The sequence below is a fragment of the Hylobates moloch genome, unplaced genomic scaffold, assembly GCF_009828535.3.
Source record: "Hylobates moloch isolate HMO894 unplaced genomic scaffold, HMol_V3 SCAFFOLD_17, whole genome shotgun sequence".
Lineage (NCBI taxonomy): Eukaryota > Metazoa > Chordata > Mammalia > Primates > Hylobatidae > Hylobates > Hylobates moloch.
In genome coordinates this window covers 13,627,371-13,653,901 of record NW_026652292.1, presented here as the reverse complement: position 1 = coordinate 13,653,901, position 26,531 = coordinate 13,627,371, and the positions used below count along the sequence as shown (strand labels likewise).

Sequence of the window (26,531 nt, the reverse complement as noted above, 5' to 3'; positions counted from 1 at the left end):
TTTTACTTGACCAGTTTCCATTTGATTTCACAATGGCATTTTCAGAACATCTGCTGTTTATCTTCTCAAGCTCTCTGGTCTGCTGTACTTTGGGGAGTTAGTGCCAAGAGAGGGGGGACCCTCTGCTTCAGGAGACATAGAGAAGAATCCATGCAAAGCACTGGCTTGGCCTCTGCTAAGGCCTCCCCAAACCATTAGCACACAATGGAAATAGGATCTCTCCAGACGGATCTTGGCAAGCAGAGCCAGCCAGGCACTTTTGTGCAGTGCACAACCTACACGACCATACCCAGCACCCCTGGGATGCCACCTTCAGAGAAAGTCAGAGAAGGGGGAGAACAAGGATCAGGGAAAGGAGAGTGACTGAATGTCAGAGAGGTGGAGTAGCGTGAAGGTCAGAAGGAGAAGGGAGAGAGACTGGTCAGAAAAAGAGGGGAGGTGACGAGTCAGAGAAAGCTGGAGCAGAATGGCAGAGGTGGGGTTACAGACAGGGAGAATGTGGAGGCCCCAGAGACCCTGTAGCCCTCCCAGCCCTTGGGGCCCTGCCTATCCTTCCTGTAAAAAATGGCTATAAACTTTAGAAGAGTTTAAAAGAGACAAGATCTTAAAACTCCGAAAATTTGCCAAATTGTTGGTTGGCCAAATTGGTTATCCACCGGTTGATTTTTGGTGAGCTGACCTGTTTCAAGATGGCAGGTGTGGAGGGGACTCTGTCCAGGGCTGGCCCCGCACACCCACATTCTGATTATGCAGAGGTCATGGGACTGTGCCAGGGCCCCCAGACTACATCCGCTGGTCCCCGAATAACTGGTTTCACTGGCTTTAACACATGGAGGCTGCTTGATGTGGTGGGGCTGGGGAGGTGTTGCTGTCACTTGAGGCAGAGAAGGAAGCCTGGCCACGCTGGCACAGTGTGCCAATCAAACCACGTGGCCTCATGCAACAGAGTGCAAGAGTATCTGAGGTCAATGGCTGTTTGTATTTAAGGATCTGATTCTTAAAAAAAAAAAAGTTAACATAGGTTTTTACTCTGGATCTTTCTGAGCCTTGCTTTTTGCAGTCAGTAGGGGGTTAAAAGGAGACCTTGAACCTGCGTTCAACCTGGAACCTTCTATATTGTTATGGGTAGAATAGGATTCGCCAAACATTCTTTTTTTTGTTGTTGTTGTTGTTTTTTCTTTTTTATTATACTTTAGGGTTTTAGGGTACATGTGCACAATGTGACAATGTGCAGGTTTGTTACATATGTATCCATGTGCCATGTTGATTTCCTGCACCCATTAACTCGTCCTTTAGCATTAGGTGTATCTCCTAATGCTGTCCCTCCCCCCTCCCCCCACCCCACAACAGTCCCCGGAGTGTGATGTTCCCCTTCCTGTGTCCATGAGTTCTCTTTGTTCAATTCCCACCTATGAGTGAGAACATGCGGTGTTTGGTTTTTTGTCCTTGCGATAGTTTACTGAGAATGATGTTTTCCAGTTTCATCCATGTCCCTACAAAGGACACGAACTCATCATTTTTTATGGCTGCATAGTATTCCATGGTGTATATGTGCCACATTTTCTTAATCCAGTCTATCGTTGTTGGACATTTGGGTTGGTTCCAACTCTTCCTATTGTGAATAGTGCCGCAATAAACATACGTGTGCATGTGTCTTTATAGCAGCATGATTTATAGTCCTTTGGGTATATACCCAGTAATGGGATGGCTGGGTCAAATGGTATTTCTAGTTCGAGATCCCTGAGGAATCGCCACACTGACTTCCACAATGGTTGAACTAGTTTACAGTCCCACCAACAGTGTAAAAGTGTTCCTATTTCTCCACATCCTCTCCAGCACCTGTTGTTTCCTGATTTTTTAATGATGGCCATTCTAACTGGTGTAAGATGGTATCTCACTGTGGTTTTGATTTGCATTTCTCTGATGGCCAGTGATGATGAGCATTTCTTCATGTGTTTTTCGGCTGCATAAATGTCTTCTTTTGAGAAGTGTCTGTTCATGTCCTCTGCCCACTTTTTGATGGGGTTGTTTGTTTTTTTCTTGTAAATTTGTTTGAGTTCATTGTAGATTCTGGATATTAGCCCTTTGTCAGATGAGTAGGTTGCAAAAATTTTCTCCCATTCTGTAGGTTGCCTGTTCACTCTGATGATAGTTTCTTTTGCTGTGCAGAAGCTCTTTAGTTTAATGAGATCCCATTTGTCGATTTTGGCTTTTGTTGCCATTGCTTTTGGTGTTTTAGACATGAAGTCCTTGCCCACGCCTATGTCCTGAATGGTATTGCCTAGGTTTTCTTGTAGGATTTTAATGGTTTTAGGTCTAACATATAAGTCTTTAATCCATCTCGAATTAATTTTTGTATAAGGTGTAAGGAAGGGATCCAGTTTCAGCTTTCTACATATGGCTAGCCAGTTTTCCCAGCACCATTTATTAAATAGGGAATCCTTTCCCCATTTCTTGTTTTTGTCAGGTTTGTCAAAGATCAGATAGTTGTAGCTATGCGGCATCATTTCTGAGGGCTCTGTTCTGTTCCATTGATCTATGTCTCTGTTGTGGTACCAGTACCATGCTGTTTTGGTTACTGTAGCCTTGTAGTATAGTTTGAAGTCAGGTAGCGTGATGCCTCCAGCTTTGTTCTTTTGGCTTAGGATTGACTTGGCGATGCGGGCTCTTTTTTGGTTCCATATGAACTTTAAAGTAGTTTTTTCCAATTCTGTGAAGAAAGTCATTGGTAGCTTGATGGGGATGGCATTGAATCTATAAATTACCTTGGGCAGTATGGCCATTTTCACGATATTGATTCTTCCAACCCATGAGCATGGAATGTTCTTCCATTTGTTTGTATCCTCTTTTATTTCATTGAGCAGTGGTTTGTAGTTCTCCTTGAAGAGGTCCTTCACATCCCTTGTAAGTTGGATTCCTAGGTATTTTATTCTCTTTGAAGCAATTGTGAATGGGAGTTCACTCATGATTTGGCTCTCTGTTTGTCTGTTATTGGTGTACAAGAATGCTTGTGATTTTTGTACATTAATTTTGTATCCTGAGACTTTGCTGAAGTTGCTAATCAGCTTAAGGAGATTTCGGGCTGAGACAATGGGGTTTTCTAGATATACAATCATGTCATCTGCAAACAGGGACAATTTGACTTCCTCTTTTCCTAATTGAATACCCTTTATTTCCTTCTCCTGCCTGATTGCTCTGGCCAGAACTTCCAGCACCATGTTGAAAAGGAGCGGTGAGAGAGGGCATCCCTGTCTTGTGCCAGTTTTCAGAGGGAATGCTTCCAGTTTTTGCCCATTCAGTATGATATTGGCTGTGGGTTTGTCATAGATAGCTCTTATTATTTTGAGATACGTCCCATCAATACCTAATTTATTGAGAGTTTTTAGCATGAAGAGATGTTGAATTTTGTCAAAGGCCTTTTCTGCATCTATTGAGATAATCATGTGGTTTTTGTCTTTGGTTCTGTTTATATGCTGGATTACATTTATTGATTTGCGTATGTTGAACCAGCCTTGCATCCCAGGGATGAAGCCCACTTGATCATGGTGGATAAGCTTTTTGATGTGCTGCTGGATTCGGTTTGCCAGTATTTTATTGAGGATTTTTGCATCAATGTTCATCAAGGATATTGGTCTGAAATTCTCTTTTTTGGTTATGTCTCTGCCAGGTTTTGGTATCAGGATGATGCTGGCTTCATAAAATGTGTTAGGGAGGATTCCCTCTTTTTCTATTGATTGGAATACTTTCAGAAGGAATGGTACCAGTTCCTCCTTGTACCTCTGGTAGAATTCAGCTGTGAATCCATCAGGTCCTGGACTCTTTTTGGTTGGTAAGCTATTGATTATTGCCACAATTTCAGAAGCTGTTATTGGTCTATTCAGAGATTCAACTTCTTCCTGGTTTAGTCTTGGGAGGGTGTATTTGTCGAGGAATTTATCCATTTCTTCTAGATTTTCTAGCTTATTTGCATAGAGGTGTTTGTAGTATTCTCTGATGGTAGATTGTATTTCTGTGGGATCGGTGGTGATATCCCCTTTTTCATTTTTTATTGCATCTATTTGATTCTTCTCTCTTTTCTTCTTTATTAGTCTTGCTAGCGGTCCATCAATTTTGTTGATCTTTTCAAAAAACCAGCTCCTGGATTCATTAATTTTTTGAAGGGTTTTTTGTGTCTCTATTTCCTTCAGTTCTGCTCTGATTTTAGTTATTTCTAGCCTTCTGCTAGCTTTTGAATGTGTTTGCTCTTGCTTTTCTAGTTCTTTTAATTGTGATGTTAGGGTGTCAATTTTGGATCTTTCCTGCTTTCTCTTGTGGGCATTTAGTGCTATAAATTTCCCTCTACACACTGCTTTGAATGTGTCCCAGAGATTCTGGTATGTTGTGTCTTTGTTCTCGTTGGTTTCAAAGAACATCTTTATTTCTGCCTTCATTTCATTATGTACCCAATAGTCATTCAGGAGCAGGTTGTTCAGTTTCCATGTAGTTGAGCGGTTTTGAGTGAGTTTCTTAATCCTGAGTTCTAGTTTGATTGCACTGTGGTCTGAGAGACAGTTTGTTATAATTTCTGTTGTTTTACATTTGCTGAGGAGAGCTTTACTTCCAACTATGTGGTCAATTTTGGAATAGGTGTGGTGTGGTGCTGAAAAAAATGTATATTCTGTTGACTTGGGGTGGAGAGTTCTGTAGATGTCTATTAGGTCTGCTTGGTGCAGAGCTGAGTTCAATTCCTGGATATCCTTGTTAACTTTCTGTCTCGTTGATCTGTCTAATGCTGACAGTGGGGTGTTAAAATCTCCCATTATTATTGTGTGGGAGTTTAAGTCCCTTTGTAGGTGACTGAGGACTTGCTTTATGAATCTGGGTGCTCCTGTGTTGGGTGCATATATATTTAGGATATTTAGCTCTTCTTGTTGAATTGATCCCTTTACCATTATGTAATGGCCTTCTTTGTCTCTTATGATCTTTGTTGGTTTAAAGTCTATTTTATCAGAGACTAGGATTGCAACCCCTGCCTTTTTTTGTTTTCCAGTTGCTTGATAGATCTTCCTCCATCCCTTTATTTTGAGTCTATGTGTGTCTCTGCACGTGAGATGGGTTTCCTGAATACAGCACACTGATGGGTCCTGACTCCTTATCCAGTTTGCCAGTCTGTGTCTTTTGATTGGAGCATTTAGCCCATTTACATTTAACGTTAATATTGTTATGTGTGAATCTGATCCTGTCATTATGATGTTAGTTGGTTATTTTGCTCGTTAGTTGCTATAGTTTCTTCCAAGCCTCGATGGTCTTTACAATTTGGCATGTTTTTGCAGTGGCAGCTACTGGTTGTTCCTTTCCATGTTTAGTGCTTCCTTCAGGAGCTCTTTTAGGGCAGGCCTGGTGGTGACAAAATCACTCAGCATGTGCTTGTCTGTAAAGTATTTTATTTCTCCTTCACTTATGAAGCTTAGTTTGGCTGGATATGAAATTCTGGGTTGAAAATTCTTTTCTTTAAGAATGTTGAATATCGGCCCCCACTCTCTTCTGGCTTGTAGAGTTTCTGCTGAGAGATCAGCTGTTAGTCTGATGGGCTTCCCTTTGTGGGTAACCCGACCTTTCTCTCTGGCTGCCCTTAACATTTTTTCCTTCATTTCAACTTTGGTGAATCTGACAATTATGTGTCTTGGAGTTGCCCTTCTCGAGGAGTATCTTTGTGGCGTTCTCTGTATTTCCTGAATCTGAATGCTGGCCTGCCTTGCTAGATTGGGGAAGTTCTCCTGGATAATATCTTGCAGAGTGTTTTCCAACTTGGTTCCATTCTCCCCATCATTTTCAGGTACACCAATCAGACGTAGGTTTGGTCTTTTCACATAGTCCCAAATTTCTTGGAGGCTTTGTTCATTTCTTTTTATTCTTTTTTCTCTAAACTTCCCTTCTCTCTTCATTTCATTCATTTCATCTTCCATCAGGGATACCCTTTCTTCCAGTTGATCGCATCTGCTACTGAGGCTTCTGCAATCTTCGCGTAGTTCTCGAAACTTGGCTTTCAGCTCCATCAGCTCCTTTAAGCCCTTCTCTCCATTGGTTATTCTAGTTATCCATCCTTCTAATTTTTTTTCAAAGTTTTTAACTTCTTTGCTATTGTTTTGAATTTCCTCTCGTAGCTCAGAGTAGTTTGATCGTCTGAAGCCTTCTTCTCTCAACTCATCAAAGTCATCCTCCATCCAGCTTTGTTCCGTTGCTGGTGAGGAACTGCGTTCCTTTGGAGGAGGAGAGGTGCTCTGTTGTTTAGAGTTTCCAGTTTTTCTGCTCTGTTTTTTCCCCATCTTTGTGGTTTTATCTACTTTTTGTCTTTGGTGATGGTGATGTACAGATGGGTTTTTGGTGTTGAAGTCCTTTCTGTTTGTTAGTTTTCCTTCTACCAGACAGGACCCTCAGCTGCAGGTCTGTTGGAGTTTACTAGAGGTCCACTCCAGACCCTGTTTGGCTGGGTGTCAGCAGCGGTGGCTGCAGAACAGCGGATTTTCGTGAGACCACAAATTCAGCTGTCTGATAGTTCCTCTGAAAGTTTTGTCTCAGGGGAGTACCCGGTTGAATGAGGTGTCAGTCTGACCCTACTGGGGGGGTGCCTCCCAGTTAGGCTGCTCAGAGGTGAGGGACCCACTTTAGGAGGCAGTCTGTCTGTTCTCAGATCTCCAGCTGCGTGCTGGGAGAACCACTACTCTCTTCAAAGCTGTCAGTCAGACAGGGGCATTTAAGTCTGTGGAGGTTCTTTGCTGAGTTTTTGTTTGTCTGTGCCCTGCCCCCAGAGGTGGAGCCTACAGAGGCAGGCAGGCCTCCTTGAGCTATGGTGGGCTCCACCCAGTTCGAGCTTCCTGGCTGCTTTGTTTACCTAAGCAAGCCTGGGCAATGGCGGGCGCCCCTCCCCCAGCCTCGCTGCCGCCTTGCAGCTTGATCTCAGACTGCTGTGCTAGCAATCAGCGAGACTCCGTGGGCATAGGACCCTCCAAGCCAGGTGCGGGATACAATCTCCTAGTGTGCTGTTTTCCAGGCCCGTTGGAGAAGCGCAGTATTAGGATGGGACTGACCTGATATTCCAGGTGCCGTCTGTTTCCCCTTTCTTTGACTAGGAAAGGGAACTCCCTGACCCCTTGCACTTCCCGAGTGAGGCAATGCCTCGCCCTGCTTCGGCTCGCGCACAGTGCGCTTCACCGTCTGTCCTGCACCCACTGTTAGGCACTCCCTAGTGAGATGAAACCGGTACCTCAAGCAGAAATGCAGAAATCACCAGTCTTCTGTGTCGCTGGGGCTGGGAGCTGGAGACCGGAGCTGTTCCTATTCGGCCATCTTGGCTCCACCAGCCTCTTTCAGGATTCGCCAAACATTCTTATGTTAAAGTCCTAACCCCCAGCACCTCAGAATGTGACCTTACTTGGAAATAGGGTTAAGATGAGGTTCTGGTAGGTGAGTAGGGTGGGCCCATAATCCCCTATGACTGGTGCCTTTTTAGAGGAAGAAATTTGGGCACAGACATGCACACAGGGGAAGCACCACGTGTAGGCTGGAGTTTTGCTGCCTCAGCCCAGGAGCTACCAGAAGCCAGGAAAGGCCTGGAACAGACCCTTCCCTAGCACCTTCAGAGGGCGCATGGCTCTGCTCACACCTTGATTTCAGTCTCCAGAACTGTGGGACCGTAACTTTCTGTTGCTCAGAGTCACCCAGTTTGTGTTATTTTGTTTTGGGTGCCTGGCAAGCTAACAACTGTGATTTCTGAAAGGAGGGAATCTTCTCGTCACTTAAGGCCACGTGGATTGATGAACCAGACTTCTCACTATTCAACTCGTTTTTGTTTTTTATTAGATTCTATCTCCTTTTAGTTTCATGAGACATCTCTATTATTTTTTTCCAGATTCTCCGTGTGAGTAGAGGATTTGCTTAGAAATATAACACTTTATGCAGTGTGGCCCTGTGTCTGCATTTTTTAGTTTAATTTTTGTTTTTTGTGGATACCTAGTAGGTGTGCATATTTCTGGGGAGCATGAGCTATTTTGATCCAGGTAACCTGTGCCAGTACTTACATGCTTAATGATATTTTTGCCAAAGGTTTCTGTGGTGACAGGGGGTATTGACATCGTAGCATCTGATAGAAGTACCAGGACTAGATTTAAGTTACTTTGCTTCTTGTTTTTTTTCTGCTTTTTATTCATCGAATAATGCAGTGCCCCTCAACAAGGCCTTCGCAGAGCCCAGGACTAACCTGTGCCACTACAAACATTCAAAAACTGAAATCTTTTTCCAATTTTTGGGAAACAAAATAAGTTGCTAGAATTTTATTCATTTGTATTTAACCCCCCACAGATTGCCTCAAAATCTTGACCTCTTCTACTATTTACCACTTGAACCTTATAAAGGGTAATCTGATTTGGCATAAAATTATATAAATTACTCATTTTTCAGTTTAACGTATCAATACACACCCATGTTCTGCCAAGAACCCACGTGGGGCCCACCACCTGAATGAGTTTGAAAGCAACAGGGAAGACACGTTGTTTATACCCTGGGCCTGCAGACACACACTGCTCACCAGCCCCTCCGAGCCCTTAAGGAAGTAAAGCCTGGGCCCCACGGATCCCTGCACCTGCCAAGTGCTGCCTGACCCAAGTCCCACCTCAAAGAGGCAGGTGCCCAGCCCCGCTCTTTCGGTTTTCACTGCTGTGGAGGCAGAGCTATCATAGTGTTATAAGGTTTCAGTGCTGCAAAAGAAATAGCACTCAAATATAAAGTTTTCTTTTTAATTCTCAGCAAGGCAACGTACTTCTCTAGAAGGATGTGCCCTTACAGATGGAGCAATGGTGAGCGCACACATGGACAAGGGAGGGGAAGGGGTTCTTATCCCTGACGCACTTGGCCCCTGCTGCTGTGTTGTTTCCCTGTTGGCTAGGGTTAGACTGCACGGGCTAAACTAATTCCGATTGGCTAATTTAAAGAGAGTGACGGGGGTGAGTGGTTTGGGGGGAAAATGGTTATGGCAGAACAGGAAATCGGAATGAGTCAGGGTGGAGCAGGTAATCAGAAAAGGTTGCTTCACGAGGAAGTTAAGTTTAAAAGTAGAAGGCAAAGAATTGAACATACTGACATATTGATTCTTTGAAGAGAAATTTAGAACTCACATCTAGCAATAGGGAGGTCAGTCACGAACTGCCATCCCGCACAAGTGGCGAAGTCACTCAGTAGGGCTTCACTGATCGACTTCCATGATTAATACCTTATGATTCCCTACAGGTTTTTTAAAAATTGGTTTTCTTAGTCTCAGCTTAAAGACAGTGTACAGAAACCAGACATCAGCCTGACGGAGTGCTTAGTCCAGACACTCCCGACACACATGGCCATCAACGTGGAGAAAGCAAAGATGTGGTGCCTCTGGCCTCTTGGCTTTCCGAGCCCAGCACCAGCTCGGAGGCTCTGAGGCACACGGGGCTCCGCACACGAGCACTTTCCCCATGGCCTGAAACTCCCGATGGCCTGCCGTTCACTTAGGTGCAGCAGGCAGGGAGCCCAGCAAAGCCCATGTAATTGATCTCAAAATACCTCAAAAATTAGCAAATAGAGGTAATTACATGAAGCAGTGTGTGAAATGGGCACAGTGAGGATCTAAAACAGCTGATTAGCATGCTGAATGGCCATTTTGTAATTTTAATGAAGTAACATATCATTTGACACAGGAACAAAAGAAAACAAAAAACACTCTGGGCACAGGAGAGACTTCACTGGCTTCCCTCTCCCAGGCCTGGGTGTCTCCTGCACCTATGGGCAGCGCTCGTGAAGTGCTTTTAGCTAGTCTGTGGTCTTTGCTCAAAAGGGTCTTCATTTTCTCTTAAAGGCTGACTATTGTGTCCCCAGCTCTGGGTCGGATGTCCCACTTGCTCGGGCACAGTAAGGTGAACGGGTTTGAGTGGTGCCATGAAATTCTTCTAGGGTCTTTTTGTATCTTCCGAGTCCAGTGCAAGGCTAAAAGAACCACAAAGCGCTGCCGAGAAACAGCACATATGGCAAAAAACAGTGCCTCGAAACCTGCCCACTATGAATCAGGCGGCAGACAGTTTTCAGTGGCCTGTAGTCCTCCCTGGAGATGGCTCTTAACTGATGTGGCTTGAAGAATGAACTGATTGTTACCAAAAAAGAAGTTTCCAGAGGGCCAGGGTGCACGCACTGGAGCTGACACTACTGATCTCTTACAAGTTCCCACCTTTGAAACTGGAGATGGGTTCAGCTGGGGGCGGGTGGGGGCTGCCTGTCACACCTTTGGCTGTCGTGACATCTGACTGCCCTGTCTGTGTCTGTTGATTTAAAGAGGGAAGAGGAATGGAGGCAGAGGGATTTAGGTCAAGCTGGAATTGGCTACATAGCTTGGTGCTTATAGGTGTGGGCCCTGGAGCCACAGGGCTTGGGTTCAAATCCAAGCTCCACCACTCACTAGCCGAGTGGCTTCAGCAGTCACTCAAAACTGCAGTCTTCAGTTTCCCCAGATGCCACACAGAGGCAATAAGAATTGCTCACCTTTTAAGACTTTAAAAGGGGTAAAAGCTTAGTGAAATACCTAGCATGTGCTATATGCAAAGAATGCCAGCTCTCCGCAGCCACCACCTCCACCACCGGGACACTCAGTGGTCCTTAACATAGGGAAAGAGGGCTGCACATGTACATAAGTGGCTAAGGGTATATTTTATGCCAAGGAATAATTTTATGAATTATATATATCTATCTTATAGATAAAAAGTTTATATTCTTCAAATTTGTGTGGGTTTGGGGGGGTGGGGGTGTTGTTTTTTTAAAAGCCAGTCTCTTGATGGGTAGATTTACACACACCTTCAATAGACAAACCCTGCCACAGACATGACCCCTGTATGCACCATTTTTCTCCATGGGGAAGCTCTTTAGTTGACCCATCACCCCCTGCTATCCCAATCTCAGGCACAGATGGTGCTACCCGAGCCCCATCTTCTTGCTAACACAGAGATGCCAGTTCTCCATCAAGCTGTAGTGAACACAAAAAGAGGGGAATGAATAGGTCGAGTCCTCTGACTAGACATCTGATAGAACTGCAGACACAACCACATAGTAGAAAATGCCAGTAAGGACCGATTTTAAGTTGCAGCTGGGCCTAGGAAGCATGTTAACATTTTGAAGTCCTCAGGTGAGAAAGAACACCCGCGTGTCCACAGAAACCTGGGTCCTGTGGGGCACATGTGACGCTTCCTAAGGACCCCTCACGACCCCTGTTCACGTGACACTCACGCAGCTCCCTGGGCCTCCCGTGTGTCTCATCTCTCCCCACATTGCCCTGTCCCACACAGCTGTGGCCGTATGCGTTGCTGAAATCATCAAACGCCTAGGCAGTGGAGCAGAACACATCAGCCCATCACTTTCACTAGTGCAGCCTAAGGCTATATCTGCTTTTTAAATTAGCCGCCTGGCACTGTTCTCAGGATAAACACGAGACCCATAAGCTCCAGTCAAGGACTGGGCCCTTCTAGGATTTCCAACCTCGAGGCTCCCAGCCTCTCTCTGATTCTCTAAGCTTTCTTTCCACCACAGATGAGTTCGTGCTGGGAAACTTGCACAGTTTTACGGTTATCAACAGACTGCTTTGCTCCCTCTTGTCAATGTCGGTCTTCAGATCCCACTTGGCTGGGTTTGCTCTTCTGGCTAGTTTTGAGGTGACCCTCCTTGGTGGAGAAGGCAGACAGAGAGCAGGGGTTTGGAAGGTATCCCCAGCCCCTGGCAGCTCTCCCTTTTCCCTTCTTTCTCATGGCACATTTTTTACAGCTCTTTTTCTGGGTCTGAGCACTTTTACTCCGAGCACTTGGGCTTTCACCTCCCGACCTTGTTCTTATGGGAATTCTTATGTACTTATGGACACATCGTTTGGTACCACCATAGACCCTGCCATAGACATGACACCTGTGTGCACCAGGCTGCCCCCTCAGCCCGCCTCTCCCTCCTAGCCATGGCCGACTTGGAAATGATAAAGATCCTCAGGAAATGAGCCCTCTCAGTAGCCACCCATCTACCAGCAGCCTTCCAGATAGTCCTTCATCACTGGCCGCTGCCCCCGGAGGACGACATGGCCTTTCACGCCCATGTTGGGCCGCCTCTCCAGCTTCCCATGCAGCGGTGTCCCCTCGCTCTGTGCTTTGCCTCGGTGGCTGCTGCCTTGGCCTCGAGGGCCCCGTCGGGCTTCTTGGCAGGCAGGTGCTTCCTTATCAACCTCTCCCTGGCACAGACAGGTGCCGCCCCTTTTCTCCCCGCCAGAGCCTACCCCACCATTGCAAGGTGGCAGGTCACAGACGGTTTCAGTATTTACAGTGCCCCTCATCCCAGTGGAACCCAGGCTCTGGCCACCTCTTCTTGGAAGGTGCAGCTGGCAGATAGAGGCGGAGGCACAGGGAAAGGAAACGCCTCCTAGAAGTCAGAGGTTTGGGGTCCTTCTGCACTCCTGGCACTCACTTCTTGCTGGCAAGTACGCTGGACGCATCCACATACACGTCAGCCCCATCCTAGAGGCTGCAAGCCCTTAAAGGTCGACTCTGCATGGGGCGTCCCAGGACCTGGGTAAGGGAGACCTGCAAGAGGGCAGGGGAAGGCATGGATGCATGTTTTGCTGTCCCCAGTACCCACTTCCACATCTGGGGACCACGAGGCCTTCAGATGCCTTCTGGTTTCCTCCTCGTGGCCTGTTTTCTGGTTATTGGGAGAGAATTTGTCTTCTGAGAGTTTTTCAGCCTCTTTTAGAATCTCTGGTGCTATTAGATCATATTCGCCTCTTTTCCATAAGTTTTGAAATCTGTTTCCCTTAATTTCTTTAAAAAAAAATTTTTTTTTTCCCTGATTCCTGTGAATGCGAGAAGCCATGGCCACTGTCTTTGTCAGCAGCCCAGGATCGTCCCCTCCAGCAAGGCTGTGAGCCCTCCTGCTCCAGCTTCCGGGGAGAAACTTTGTCCGGGAGAAGCGATTAGGTCGGAGGCTGCCGGAGAGGAGAGGGGCTTAGTGGCCTGGTCAGGTCCCCTCCTTGCGTGCTGTTTCTCTAGAACCCAGCATGGATCACAGCACCGCGGGCTGCTTCTGTTGGGCTTGACTGCCTGCCGGAGGGAAGTAGGTGCCATCCCAGAGCAGGCGCCCCTGCGGAACTCAGGATAAAGGTGTTTAGTATTTAAAACGTCTTTGTCCTAAAGCTTCAGAACTTCAGGCCGCAGAGAGAGCAACTTAGGAGGGAAAGAAAACAAACAGCGGCAGCATCAGAGAAGGAAGCAGCCTGAAGAATCCACTCTGTCCAGGTCTTTGTCTTGGACACACTGAGCTAACCCCTCTCCGTGCGCTTGCTGGGAAGCATCATTCCCAAAGCTAGAAACCAGAATTCTGGCTCCACCCCTTTTCTCCCCGCCAGAGCCTGCCCCACCATTGCAAGGTGGCAGGTCATAGACGGTTTCAGTATTTACAGTGCCCCTCGTCCCAGTGGAACCCAGGCTCTGGCCACCTCTTCTTGGAAGGCGCAGCTGGCAGGTAAAGGCAGAGGCACAGGAAAAGGAAACACCTCCTAGAAGTCAGAGGTTTGGGGTCCTGTCTGCACTGCCTCTCGCATCCTCAATTTCCTCAATTAGAAGACTTTTTTTTTTTTTTTTTTTTTTTTTGGTCAGGCGCGGTGGCACAGCCTGTAATCCCAGCACTTTGGGAGGCCAAGGTGGGCAGATTACCTGAGGTCGGGAGTTCGAGACCAACCTGGCCAACATGGTGAAACACCGTCTCTACTAAAAATACAAAAAAAATTAGTGGGGCGTGGTGGCACATGCCTGTAATCCCAGCACTTTGGGAGGCCAAGGCGGGCGAATCACCTGAGGTCGGGAGTTCGAGACCAGCCTGACCAACATGGAGAAACCCTATCTCTACTAAAAATACAAAATTAGCCAGGCGTGGTGGCACATGCCTGTAATCCCAGCCACTCGGGAGGCTGAGGCAGGAGAATTGCTTGAGCCCGGAAGGTGGAGGTTGCAGTGAGCCAAGGTCGTGCCACTGCACTCCAGCCTGGCGGACAGAGCGAGACTGTCTTTTAAAAAAAAAAAAAAAAAAAGGCTTTTTTTTCATCATTTCAGGGCCAGTTTTGGATGCACCTTGCAGGTCAGGATGGGCTCCTCCACTCGCATTTTTAGCTACTGCCCATGTGTAATGGAGAGGGCCGTCCGTGCCCTGGTGAGTTTGTCCTGCTCCTGTCTTGCCGCTGCTTGGGCTAGCACCCCAAGGATTCCATCTTCTTGGTTGCACACCATTATTTGCAGCTGCATCTCAGTAAAGCGTGTCAGTTCTGAGTCCTTCTGTCATGTACTAGAAGGTAGCAGAATCTGAGCTTGTAGTAAAACTTGCTATCCAACAGGACTTTGCCCCCCTGGCCCTGTGTTCCAAGTTAGAAATTCCCTTCATGAGAATGACCCTGTCTCACCTTCCTGTGGCAACCTTCCCCCAAGCCATAGCTGTCACTCAGCCCTCTTGGGCGGATCCTAAAGGCCATATTCCAGCGGTGGTACCATGCTGACCCTTTGTCTGGAACAAAGACAGCCTGTTTGAGGCTTTGTTAATGCTGGGCCACCCCACCCCCACGCCATGAGGTGGAGACTGCCGCCCCATTGTTCCCGGCTCCACTGGAAGAAAATGCCTCTCTTGTGTATGGGGGATGAAAAAAGAACCAAAGGTGAATTAATGGAATTCAACACTTTCCCATTTGGTGCCCCTCACAGTACCCTTGGGCCTGAACCGTTGAGCAGCCTAGGGCATCTTGGAAACAGGGAGAAAGCAGGGCTTCTGTGGCCCCAAGGCCTGGATTGAACTCTGACTCCTGCCTCTTTACCAGCCAGTGACCTGGGGCAAGTCACACAGTCCCTGTAGGCCCTGCGTCCTCCTCAACTAATAAGGCATCTATCTGGGGAGTGTATGAAGATGAAATGGAATCACATATGGAGCGCCATTGGTGCATAGTGAGTGACTGGTGAGAGTGACTTCCTTCCCTCCGCACTTCTCTGTGGAAGCTTCAGGAATCCGGCATTTGCTCTTTATGTCAGCACATATAGGAGATTTGAGGGGTTGATTGGTTTGTTTTGGGGGAATTTAGGTGAGATGAAGACAATAAAGGCAAGTCCCTAAAACTCTACCTAAGCCGTCATAATAAGACACCAGGGCAGATGCACACTTGTCATTTAGACAACGAGCAAATGAACACAGTGTGCTGTTATAAGCAGGTTCCAAATGTTTTTAAGATTTTTTTAATTGTAGGAAAATACACATACAATGTACCAACCTCGCCATTTTTAAAGGGACAGTGAAGTCCATTCACATTGCTGCTTGTCATCACCATCTGTCCATAACTGAATTGCAAAACTGAAACTCTATACCCATTAAACAGTCACTCCCCATGTCCCCTTCCCCCAGCCCCAAACAAGTTCCAAGTTGACTATTAATAGTCAAGGAGAAGGAAAGGCTAAACAGAAGTTGGGGTGTGGAACTTTTTCAACAGTCCTCATATCCTGTGAGAAAAACCAGGAAAGGATTAAAGCTGCAGAGAAAAGGAATAGGAGTTGGACAACCCTCTGCGGGCTTGGCGCATGGCGCCCCCTGCTGTTTGAGGTATGTCATTTCTTTCCACCAACACGGCATTACTAGATTAATTAGTCGTCTGGATCTGAAAGACACTTTGCTTGCATGCAGTGTGTGCATTTGGCAATTTCATTAAACCTAGATGATAGCAGGGATGATTTAGTTTTCATATTCTTCAAAGAGCTGGTTATAAAACTATATCTGAAAATGTTGATTTTTTACCATGAATATGCTGTAACAGTTGATTGCATCAACTCCTTTCTGAAAATATTCAAGATTTATAATAATTATGATTATCAACAAGCCAGATGGAAGGTATCAAATCCTACATAAGCACTTTGTAATACGCTTTCCAAGCTCCTTAGCTTAGAAAACCAAGCTCTGTTTCTCTCAGTAATAGATGTCATTTACTTTCATCTATTGTAAATGTAAGTTGTGGTTTGCTACCCCTATGTTAGCCAACTAGAATTTTTCTAGCCTGACCGTAAGTAAAAACTCCTCCCCATGTCCCCACTGCCTGTGATGGTAATCATCATCATCCCTCCTGTGAGGTTCCCTACTTTCTCCCACTGAGCAAGACGCGGACGTGGAAGCGTCCCTCTCTCCCATCGTCCCCTCACATGCTGTCTCGGGAACACGTGGCTTTTCACCCTTCTGAGGACAGGTCAGTCAATCCCAAGAGCCCATTCCTTCTGGCAGTTGCTACAGGTATGCACCCCTTAAGCACCGATCCCCAGAAATGGGAGTCATTTGCTACTTTCACATATTGCCTCCTTTCGGCAATTCACCGTGGTAAAATGGCATTTTTTTTTCCTTCTAAATTGGGAATCTGAGAGTGTGTCCTGATGGAATTCTGTGTCATTCCATTTGGGATGTACTGAGTCGTGCAAACATTAGGAACGCTCCTAGAGAGGCCCCATCCAGCTCATGGGATAGCTCACAAGTGAGCGGGAAACCACCGTGAGGACAGGGCAGCCACGCCTCCAGCCTCCCTCCCGTCACTCTTCCCCAGCTCCTGTCTTTCATACTGTACGTTGGTTCTTCTCCCTTCCCCACCAGTCCAAACCCTTGCCAGCTCTCACCTGGATGGTCACAGTAGCCCTGACGAGGATCCTTGATTCTGCCCTTCCCCCGCTTGCCGTGCCTCTCCTCCACCCACAACCTGCCATGGCTTTCACGTCCCCCCGAGTGAAAGCCAGAGTCGTGACCATGACCTGTGAAACCCTTCGTGAACTGTCCCCCTTCCTTATGTGCATGCAGCTGGTGCAGTCTGGTGCTAAGAAACAAAAGGCCAAAAACAGCGTTCCTGAAGGCTGCGTCAACTCTGGAAAGTCGAGCAAGACAGCTTGTGTGTTATCTAATAGTGTCCTGCCCTGTGCTGGCCCCTCCACCCCTAAGTATATCAAATCAGTGTGCCTTCCTCATGAGGTGATGTGGGTCATGGTTTCCCAAGACGCTGGCTGTGAAAACCAAGCTGACAGCCACTTTCTGAAAGCTGCCCCTCCCCCAAGACAAGACTTCTCACATTCCTGTCCCAAGCACATTTGAAGTTTGACGATATCTGTGAAGACTTCTACAGGGGTCTGTTTTATTTAAAAATGTTTTTTCTGCATGGTGAAACCCTGTCTCTACTAAAAATACAAAAATTAGCTGGGCGTGGTGGCACGTACCTGTAGTCCCAACTACTCAGGAGGCTGAGGCGGGAGAATCTCTTGAACCCGGGAAGCGGAGATTGCAGTGAGCCGAGATCGTGCCACTGCACCCCAGCCTGGCAACAGAGCAAGACTGCGTCTCAAAAGAAAAAAAAAAAATGTTTTTCTGATAAAAAGAATACATGTTCTTTGTGGACGCCACGGAAAAGTACAAAGAGGAAAATTTAATCAGTCCTAATCTCACCACCTTCAGAGGACTCCGCTGCTAGTGTTTTGTTAGAATACGGTCCCAGGAAACCTTCTGGAATACTCACAGCTGACATCCCTGGATCACGTTTGGTGTGCCGGTGCTGGAAAAGCAGTTTGTGCAAACTGCAGTGCTCGCAGGCTCAGGGTTTGCAGATGAGTGCTGGAGGTCTGGCCATCCGTGATGGGATAAGAAGCTAGCACTGGAATGTGAATCAACTTGGTCACCAGGCATGATGTCCAGTTCAGCTGGCGTTGTTTGGATGGCAATACTTTCTTAAGGAAGCCAGGTGTTGATTTACTTTATGGAGTCAACTGCTTATCTCAATGTGGACCAGTCCACAGTTGGCAGACCAGCACTCTGGGCAGCCCAGTCCACATAGCATCCCTGTAAGGGAGACACCATCCCCGTTTGAAAGAAGAGAGCTGAGGCTGGAGTGCTCAAGGAACTCGACTAGAGACAACAGACAGAGACACAGCTGGGTTGGAGTGCCAGCCCGGCAGTCAGGCGCCAGTGCCAAGCCCTAACCTCCTCTTCACATTTTGTGTTGCCGAGGGCTAACCACTGGCTTGCCCGGTGGGGACTTCAACCCAATTAAAAAGGTATTTTGAACCTTTTTTTCCAAGCAAAAGCACCAAATAAAAATGATGTCCAGGGCCAGCGATTTTTATTCACAACAGCTACATGTGTTTGACTTTTTCTAACTGCAAGGATAAGAATCTCATGTACTGCTAATTCTAGTTATTCAGGGCAATGGAGAAGGCTTTGTGAGTTCCTCAAAATGTGGTTAAGAGCTTATGGAAATTAAATCAAGACCCGAGCACTTGGCAGTGCCCTTGTAGGGCAGAATTCTCCGAGGACACACAGAAATGGCCATCCCACTGTGGCCGGGTTGGCGTGTTTCTGAGTTCACGTGCTGATGGGGACAACTGGCTGCTTCATATCCCGGTTCCAAATGCTTGGGAAAGAGACTCAGATTGTCCCCAGGGCAGCTCAGGGACCATGCATGGCCCACTCTGCCAGTGAGGAAGCAGGTCTTGGTTCAAATCTCCCTTCCGTGGTTCTTAGCTCAGAAAACCAAGCTCTGTTTCAGACTGTAGCATAGTAAGACCCAGGGGTCTTCTGTCTGTAAAGCTGGCGATTTCCTTCATCACTAAACTGATCCTTCTGATCCTATTGGGGGACCTTAATATGTGGTCAAAGTTTTTCATGATTTAGCTCATTGATATACAGATTTAGAAATAAAAGTCAAGTACTGCCCCAACACAGAATGACGACATACAGTTAAGGCCTGCTTGAAAATGTTTGGGTTCTTTTTTGTGTTTTTTGTTGTTGTTGTTTTGAGACAGAGTTTCACTCTTGTTAACCAGGCCGGAGTGCAATGGCACAGTCTCAACTCACTGCAACCTCCGCCTCCTGGGTTCAAGTGATTCTCCTGCCTCTGCCTCCCAAGTAGCTGGGATTACAGGTGCACACCACCATGCCTGCCTACTTCTGTATTTTTAGTAGAGATGGGGCTTCTCCATGTTGGTCAGGCTGGTCTCAAACTCTTGACCTCAAGTGATCCATCCACCTCGGCTTCCCAAAGTGCTGGGATTACAGGCGTGAGCCACCGCTCCTGGACGAAAATGTTAAATTACTCATTGATCCGAGTCATCATCAACGTTAGGCTCAACTAAATCATCCCTGGAAACTGTGACTGGCTCACATGCTGACTGGAAACTGTATTTTAAGGTTGTGAATAAAAAAGCTGCAGCCCAGTGGTGGTTAGTTTCTAAACAGGTTAATATGATTCAAGAAATGAGGAAGTCTACCCCTTGATCATGCAGAATAAGAGACTGAGGGGGACTACACTCTACTAGAAATGAATGTGTCTTGGGCTGCAGGTAAGCACCTCAGAGTTCAAAGCAGACACTTTCACCGTCAATGATTGGTCCTCAGAAAATGAATCACAGTCTGTCAAATAACAGAGAAGTGAGTTATGAGTTGTCGTCATCTTCCTCTTCCTTCTTCTTTTTCCTTCTTCCTTCTTTTTTTCTCCTTTAATTTTTGGAGACAGGAGCTTGTCACTCAGGCTGGAGTACAGTGGCGCAATCTTGGCTCACTGCAGCCTGCACCTCCCGGGCTTAAGCGATCCTCCCACCTTAGCATCCCGAGTAGCTGGGATTAAAGGCATGCACCACCACACAGGGCTAAATTTTTTTGGTAGAGATGGGGTCTTGTGTTGTCCAGGCTGGTCTCGAACTCCTGGCCTCAAGCAATCCTTCCCACCTTGACTTCCCAAAGTGCTGGAATTACAGGCATCTACCACCATGCCCAGCCCTTCTTTTTTTAATTAACCTTTTTTTTTTTTTAAAGAATAACTTTTGATTTACAGAAACATTGTGGAGATGGTGCAGACTTCCCATAGACCCCTCACCCTCACTCACTTTACTGCAGCACGCATGTTACAACCAAGGAGCCGGCTCTGGTGTGTGACTGTGAACTAAACTCCATGGTTCATTAAGATTTCACTGGTTTATTTTCTCAGGAGCTCTTTCTGTTCCAGGATCTCATCCAAGACACCACATTATGTCTAGTCATCATGCCTCCGTAGCCGCCTTTGGTCTCTGAGAGTTTTAGACTTTCCTTGTTTTTAAGGCCTCAATGGTTTTGAGGAGTTCTGCTCGGGTATTTGGTAGAAGGTCCCTCAATGTGCATTTGTCTGGGCTTTGTCTTATAATTAAGACTGGGCTTAGGGATTTTGGGGAGGAAGACCACGGCGACAAAGTGCCACTGTCATCACATCTTATCGAGGTTATGTGCATGGATGTTGACCTTGATTGCATGGCTGGGGTCATGTCTGCCGCATTCCTCTGCTGTCAGGACGTGTCTCCTTTCTCCCCACTGTGCTCTTCAGAAGGAAGTTCCTCAGAAGGAGCAGGAAGGTCTGCTCCACCTACCTTAGAGGGGAGCAGCTAATGAATTATTTAGAGTTCTGTGCAGGACATTTGTCCCTTCTCTGCTATTTTTAAATTTCTATCCCTAGGGACTCATGGATACTTATTTGCTATTTTGGGATATAATTCAATACTACTGTACTTACTTTGTTGCCCAAATTGTTTTTGCTTTGGCCATTCGGAAGCTCCTTCTGCCTGGATTCTGTGTCCTTTTGCCGTGTTCTCATTCTTTTATTTTGGGACACGTCCTTCCTTCTTGTACCATAGATACTCCAAGCGAATCATCTTGCATATTCTCTGCCTTGGTCCTAGAATGAGTCATTTCTCCAAGGAGTCCTGGTTCCTTTTATTGAAGAATAAATCGAAAAACCAAGATCTGGGCACTGGGTGGGCTATTCGATTTTGAAGGCTGTGTCCTAATGAGAAAATATTGACAGCAAACTCGACAGCAGAAAACCCACCTCTGCAGCTGCTCAGAGGAACGACTCTTGTTCATTGGTGAGAGATTATTAGGGGTGTGTGCTGGTTTGGAAAAGTCAATGTCATTAGGCTCTGCAAATATTTGAGGAACACAGCACATCATGGTCAACTGGGAGGCATGTTCTGATTTGAGACTACTCTGGGTGAACTCATTAAAATGACACTGTTCCTGATACTCTTTGTCAAGGGAACTTCTAAAGCGTCCTGTTTTTTCAAATGGACTGGTTAAATGTAGTCTGATTATTATGCTAGGGCTCAGTACTTTGCCTAGGGGAAGCTAGGGAAAGCTCCCCTGCAGATAGGTATTGTAGCTTTTAATACACACCATACCTACTTCTTTTTTTTTTTTTTTTTTTTGGAGACAGAGTCTCGCTCTGTCACCCAGGCTGGAGTGCAGTGGCGCGATCTCAGCTCACTGCAAGCTCCGCCTCCCCGATTCACGCCATTCTCCTGCCTCAGCCTCACGAGTAGCTGGGACTACAGGCGCCTGCCACCATGCCTGGCTAATTTTTTGTATTTTTAGTAGAGACGGGGTTTCACCGTGTTAGCCAGGATGGTCTTGATCTCCTGACCTTGTGATCCGCCCGCCTTGGCCTCCCAAAGTGCTGGGATTACAGGCATAAGCCACCATGCCCAGCCCACCATATCCACTTCTAAGTTAAATGTATTCCTTTTTAAGTTATATGTATACCTAAGTTATATATGCAAGAAATATCCACTCGTTGAAAAACTTGCTGAAAAGTGAAGTGCTATTTTCCTACTGGAAGCACAGCAAGAGCTTCAGAGACTTCAGGGAGGAAGAAAAAGGAGACTTTGATAAATGTGGCGTTCCTTTCCTTTAGTTACCTGTGATTGTTCAGACCCCAGATCAGACTAACCGCTTCCAGTTCTGATACCCCGCGAAGACCCAGTCTGGGCTGTAGGTGTGTGTGGCTGAAAACTGAAGAAGCACCTCTGTTGGCACGTGGCCTTGATAAGGGGCATTTAGGGTGTGCTCAGCACAGACAGACCAAGATAAAGAACAGAGTGACTGAGTGGTGCCAGGTTGGATCATACTGTGGAATTTTAGAAATGGAATATTGAGCCACCATCTCAGGAAGCTCCTACTGGAAATCCATCAAACCTTAATTAACTCTGTGGTTGTGTTCAAGGTACCAGAACTGTGGTCACCTACAGAGCTTGGCTGATACTGATGTCAATGTGTCAAGTGATGTAGGCACACTCACTATCGTGTCCTCAAGACCCCCCACCACCCCCCCACCCCCCGCCCCGCTCCAAAGATTTTCTGATCTTCTACAAGACGAGAAAACGCCTCTGGGTGAACATGACCCAACTAGGGATCCCAGAGCAGGGATTACCCAGCTTGTTTGCCACAGAGGCCTATTTCCGCCATCTTTCTCTCTGACGTGCAATTACAGCCCCCTTTTTCCTTGGTTCTTGTAACTGAAGAGCCACTTTACAATGATTTTGCAAAGCCTAGAGAATTGCAACATTTGTGTGAGGCATTATCTCACATTCAGATCATTGCTGGCTGCAAAACAAATAAAGCATGCTAATGGTTCCCCTGGAAGCTTAAGGTTTTTAGCAGTGTGTGGCCTAGGTCTCTCTCTAACCCTTAGATAAACACAGAATGGCTTACTTTCTGTAGGCACAGAGCCAGCCCAGACTGTAAGGCAGTCATCCCTTAGCTCAATTCTTTACAGTTTTACTGCTATGGGATATATTGGGGGCTGAATATAAAGCAAAGCTGGAAGCAGGGATGATACATGTATTTGTGGGGATGGGATATGGACAGGGAAATAGTGTTCTAACTCCATGCTCAGTGTTGTTTTGAATTGTAACGTGAAGTTGCCGCCATAACCGGGGCTATGACTGTGTGCAATGTCTCACCCTTGTAGGCTGGTAGCTTTGCAGTGGGAAAAGATGACAGGGCCACTTGTCCAGGGCATTCAGGTAATAAAGTCCCTGAGCTCCAAGTTGCTAGATCTAAGGATTTTTTCCTTCATGTCAAAGATGGGGTGTGAGTACTGTCATCAAGCAGTAGGATTAAATGAGATAGTACCTCTACCATTTTTGAAAACCAGTGGAATATACTTTACCAGATGCAGAAAATACATAGGGGAATGGCTCTATTGCACTTACAAAGCAAAATATATTTATAATAGATCTCCAGTGTATTTTTTTAAATATTTCAACATGACATAGTAAATAGAGCTTGGCTAATTCCATGAAACTTAATGTACTCAGAGCCTAAAAGAATGTTATATTCTAAAATTTTAGTGTTCTGTTCTTAATTCATTTTAGAATGTATTCAGTTTTATTTTAGAGAAGAATCACTTGCATTTTAAGAAAAGGAGATAAATATTTGATGAAACTGGCAAGTTTTCAACAGGATCTTCCAAAGTTATGTTGTTGGATTTTAAAATTCAGGTTTTTAAAATTAGCACCAAGTTTTCCAAGTCAGCTCTGTAAGGATCGTAACTCACAGTAGCCGTGTCCCCAGCCCACCTCTTCAGCGCTGCTCACTTCCCCCGTCCCTTTCCTACTCCCAGAGGCACCCCCAACTCTTGATGGATTCTGACTACGATAAACTCTGACGCTGAGCCCTGATTTCCTTCCTTTTTCAAACAGCTTTAATTTTTCCTGGACTTAATAATTGTCTCAATTATCATTTTTCTTAGCCTTCTGTGTATCTCACACTAAGTTATTCCCACATTTTCCCTTCGTGGTATAAATCTCTTTTCAAGTATTCAAGCACATTAGGTAGTTAGCCTCTCTCAGAGCCTTTTTCTCCCTGCTCCAGGGAAGATCAGCTGACCTGTGGGCCTATCGCAGCCTTTACCTCCGCCCCAGAGATTTCCCTGGCTTTTGTCTTGTGCTTCACCCATGCCTTGCTCTTTTCCACTCCATGACTCACTTGCCTTGGCAGAGCAACCCTCACCAATAGCTTCTTGAAAAAGTGTGCATGGCAGGCAAAACTTTTGAGGCCTTGAATATTGAAAATATTTTTCTTTTAAACACACTTGAGTGATAGTTTGGTTTAGAGTTCTAGGGTAGAAATCATCTGCCTTCAAAACTTATTGCTCCTTGTCTTCTAGCTTTCAGTGCTGTTGAGAAGCCTGAGGCCAGAAGCTCATAGGAAGCTGTGTCCCCAATCGTGTTCGGTGATGCGCCCTGATGGGGCTTTTCCCATGCACTGCACCACCTCCCCCAGATGGGCCCTTTCAGTCCTGAAACTGGTATCTTTCAGTCTGAGACGTCCACTGTCCCCCCTTTCCAGAACTCCTATTATCTGGGTGTTGGACTTTGTTTCTTTAACTCTCTTCTCCTGTGCTTCATTTGCATGCCTTCGTCCTTCTGCTTTCTGTGGTAGGCTTCCCTAAACTTATCTTACTGCTAACTTGTGAATTTTCCTTTCTGCTTTTATCTTTTTTGTTCTATGTCTTTTTTTGGGGGGGGGGGATTGGGGGGAGGAAGTTTCGCTTTTGTTAAGGCTGGAGTGCAGTGGCACCATCTCAGCTCACCACAACCTCCGCCTCCCGGGTTCAAGCGATTCTCCTGCCTCAGCCTCCAAGTAGCTGAGATTACAGAGATGCGCCACCATGCCCGGTTAATTTTGTATTTTTAGTAGAAACAGGGTTTCTCCATGTTGGCCAGGCTGGTCTCAAACTCCTGACATCAGGTGATCCACCCGCCTCAGCCTCCCAAACTGCTGGGATTACAGCCATGAGCCACAGCATCCAGTGTGAATGTCTTTTTTATAACATTCTCCTTCTGTTCTTGTTTCGTGGGTGCAGTGTCTTCTCCCATTTCACTGGGGATGTCAGTGGAGAAAGTTTTCTTTTTTTTCCCTTTCTCTCTCTCTATTGTCTTTGTTTCCTCTTAAGTTGTAGTTTTTTCCGCAGTTTTGACCTCCTCACATTGGAGGCCTTTGTCAAAGTCTGGTTTCCTGGTTGCCTGCTCATTTTGGTAAGTGGGGCACTAGTTACTAGTTGTAGTAACTCTGCCCTCAACCATGCCAGGTACCCCCCCACCCCACCCCATTTTACCTTGAGATTAGTAGTTGATTGGAAGCTGTAAACACCAGGATAGGGTTTCTCACCTGCGAGGGCCTCACTGATGGCTGTTGAAGTGCGGCTGCTTCATTGGGAGACTCTAATTTTCAGGAACTTTACGTCTTTTCTCTTGGGCTGGTCAGATTCCTCAGAGACCATTTCCAGTCCCCTACCTGGGAAGGACTTAACTAGTTTCCCATGTTCTGGGAGCGTAGAAGAGGAAGGAAGCCCGAACAGGCAAATGTCATCCTTCTCTTAATCCCCCCATTTTCCATGTACAGATTGAGTATGCCTAATCCAAAAATCAAAAATCCAAAATGCTCCAAAATCATAAACTTTTGAGCGCTGACATGACTCTCAAAGTAAATGTTGATTGCAGCATTCTGGACTTTGTATTTTGGGATTAGGGATGCGTAACCTGTAAGTATAATGCAAATATTCTAAAATCTGAAAAATTCAGAATCCAAAACACTTTTGGTCCCAAGCATTTCAGGTAAGGGTTACTCAACCTGTAGTAAGTCTGCCCTGGGCCATGCCAGGTACCCCTCTGTTTTACCTCATCCAGAGACTAACCTCCTGTTTCCTGTCAAATTCGGGGAGATGCAGTCACCAGCTGCGCAAGGGGAGCTGTGGATGGATTGCTTAATAACTTGACTTCCAGCCATCCTACTCTGGACCCTGCCCCGTCTCCGGAAGGACCTGTGCTGCACTTTCTGATCTGTGGGGAAGGGAGGTGGGGAGAGAGCTCCACTTGCCCCATCGGGTTCAAGATTCCCTTTTCCTGTGTCTGTTACATCAGTTTACCACCTGCCCATCTGCTTTCCAGAGTTCCACATTCTGTTGCTGTCTCATCTCTTATTCTCTTAACTAGACTTTGAAAGTTTCACAGGCTGATCCTTACCCTAAATACTAATATTTCCCTTTTCATTATGTGTGCTGACTCTGCGTGGTTCCGTACACATCCAAGTACTTTCGGTCTTTTTTTATTGTTAAAGCTGTAAAAATTATGTGAATAAACATGTCCACATGGAACTGGCTGAGCTGCGTGGCACTCTCCTTAACCCTTGCCCCAAAGCACACTGGTTCTGAACAGGCCTGTTCACCCATTCAGAAATAAATGACCCAGTCTTGGAGGAGCCACATCTGCTCTGCCATGGGGGTCCCCTGGGTACAGACATGGCTAATGGACCAGGGCCTCTGTGGTCAGAAGACAGCCAAGCAGGCAGGTGGCAGATCTGGGACCAGCACGCCCGCCACCCAGTCGGGCTGGTTGTCCCTCTTTCGTAACTCTCCAAGGAATGTGCCACACCTGACCTGCTCCTTTCACCCGCTTACACTTTTTCCTCACAACCCTGTTCGATGTCTTTCTCCCCAGCTCTGTTTCGTGATGTTTTGGACACCCAACGTGTCTGAGAAAATCTTGATAGACATCATTGGAGTGGACTTTGCCTTTGCAGAACTCTGTGTTGTTCCTTTGCGGATCTTCTCCTTCTTCCCAGTTCCAGGTAAAGAAAAACAGAATGAAGGAAACATTCCTGTT

At 46.3% G+C, this 26,531-nt stretch overlaps 1 protein-coding gene across 1 annotated transcript in view; it reads left to right on the top strand.

The window, feature by feature from the left end:
• The window catches only part of ANKH (ANKH inorganic pyrophosphate transport regulator), a 172,382-nt gene that overhangs the window by 134,085 nt on the left and 11,766 nt on the right, over positions 1-26,531 (top strand). Inside the window, exon 9 of the mRNA XM_032135815.2 lies at positions 26,367-26,496. Coding sequence (XP_031991706.1) covers positions 26,367-26,496 — 130 coding nt within the window. The remainder of the gene's footprint in view (positions 1-26,366; positions 26,497-26,531) is intronic.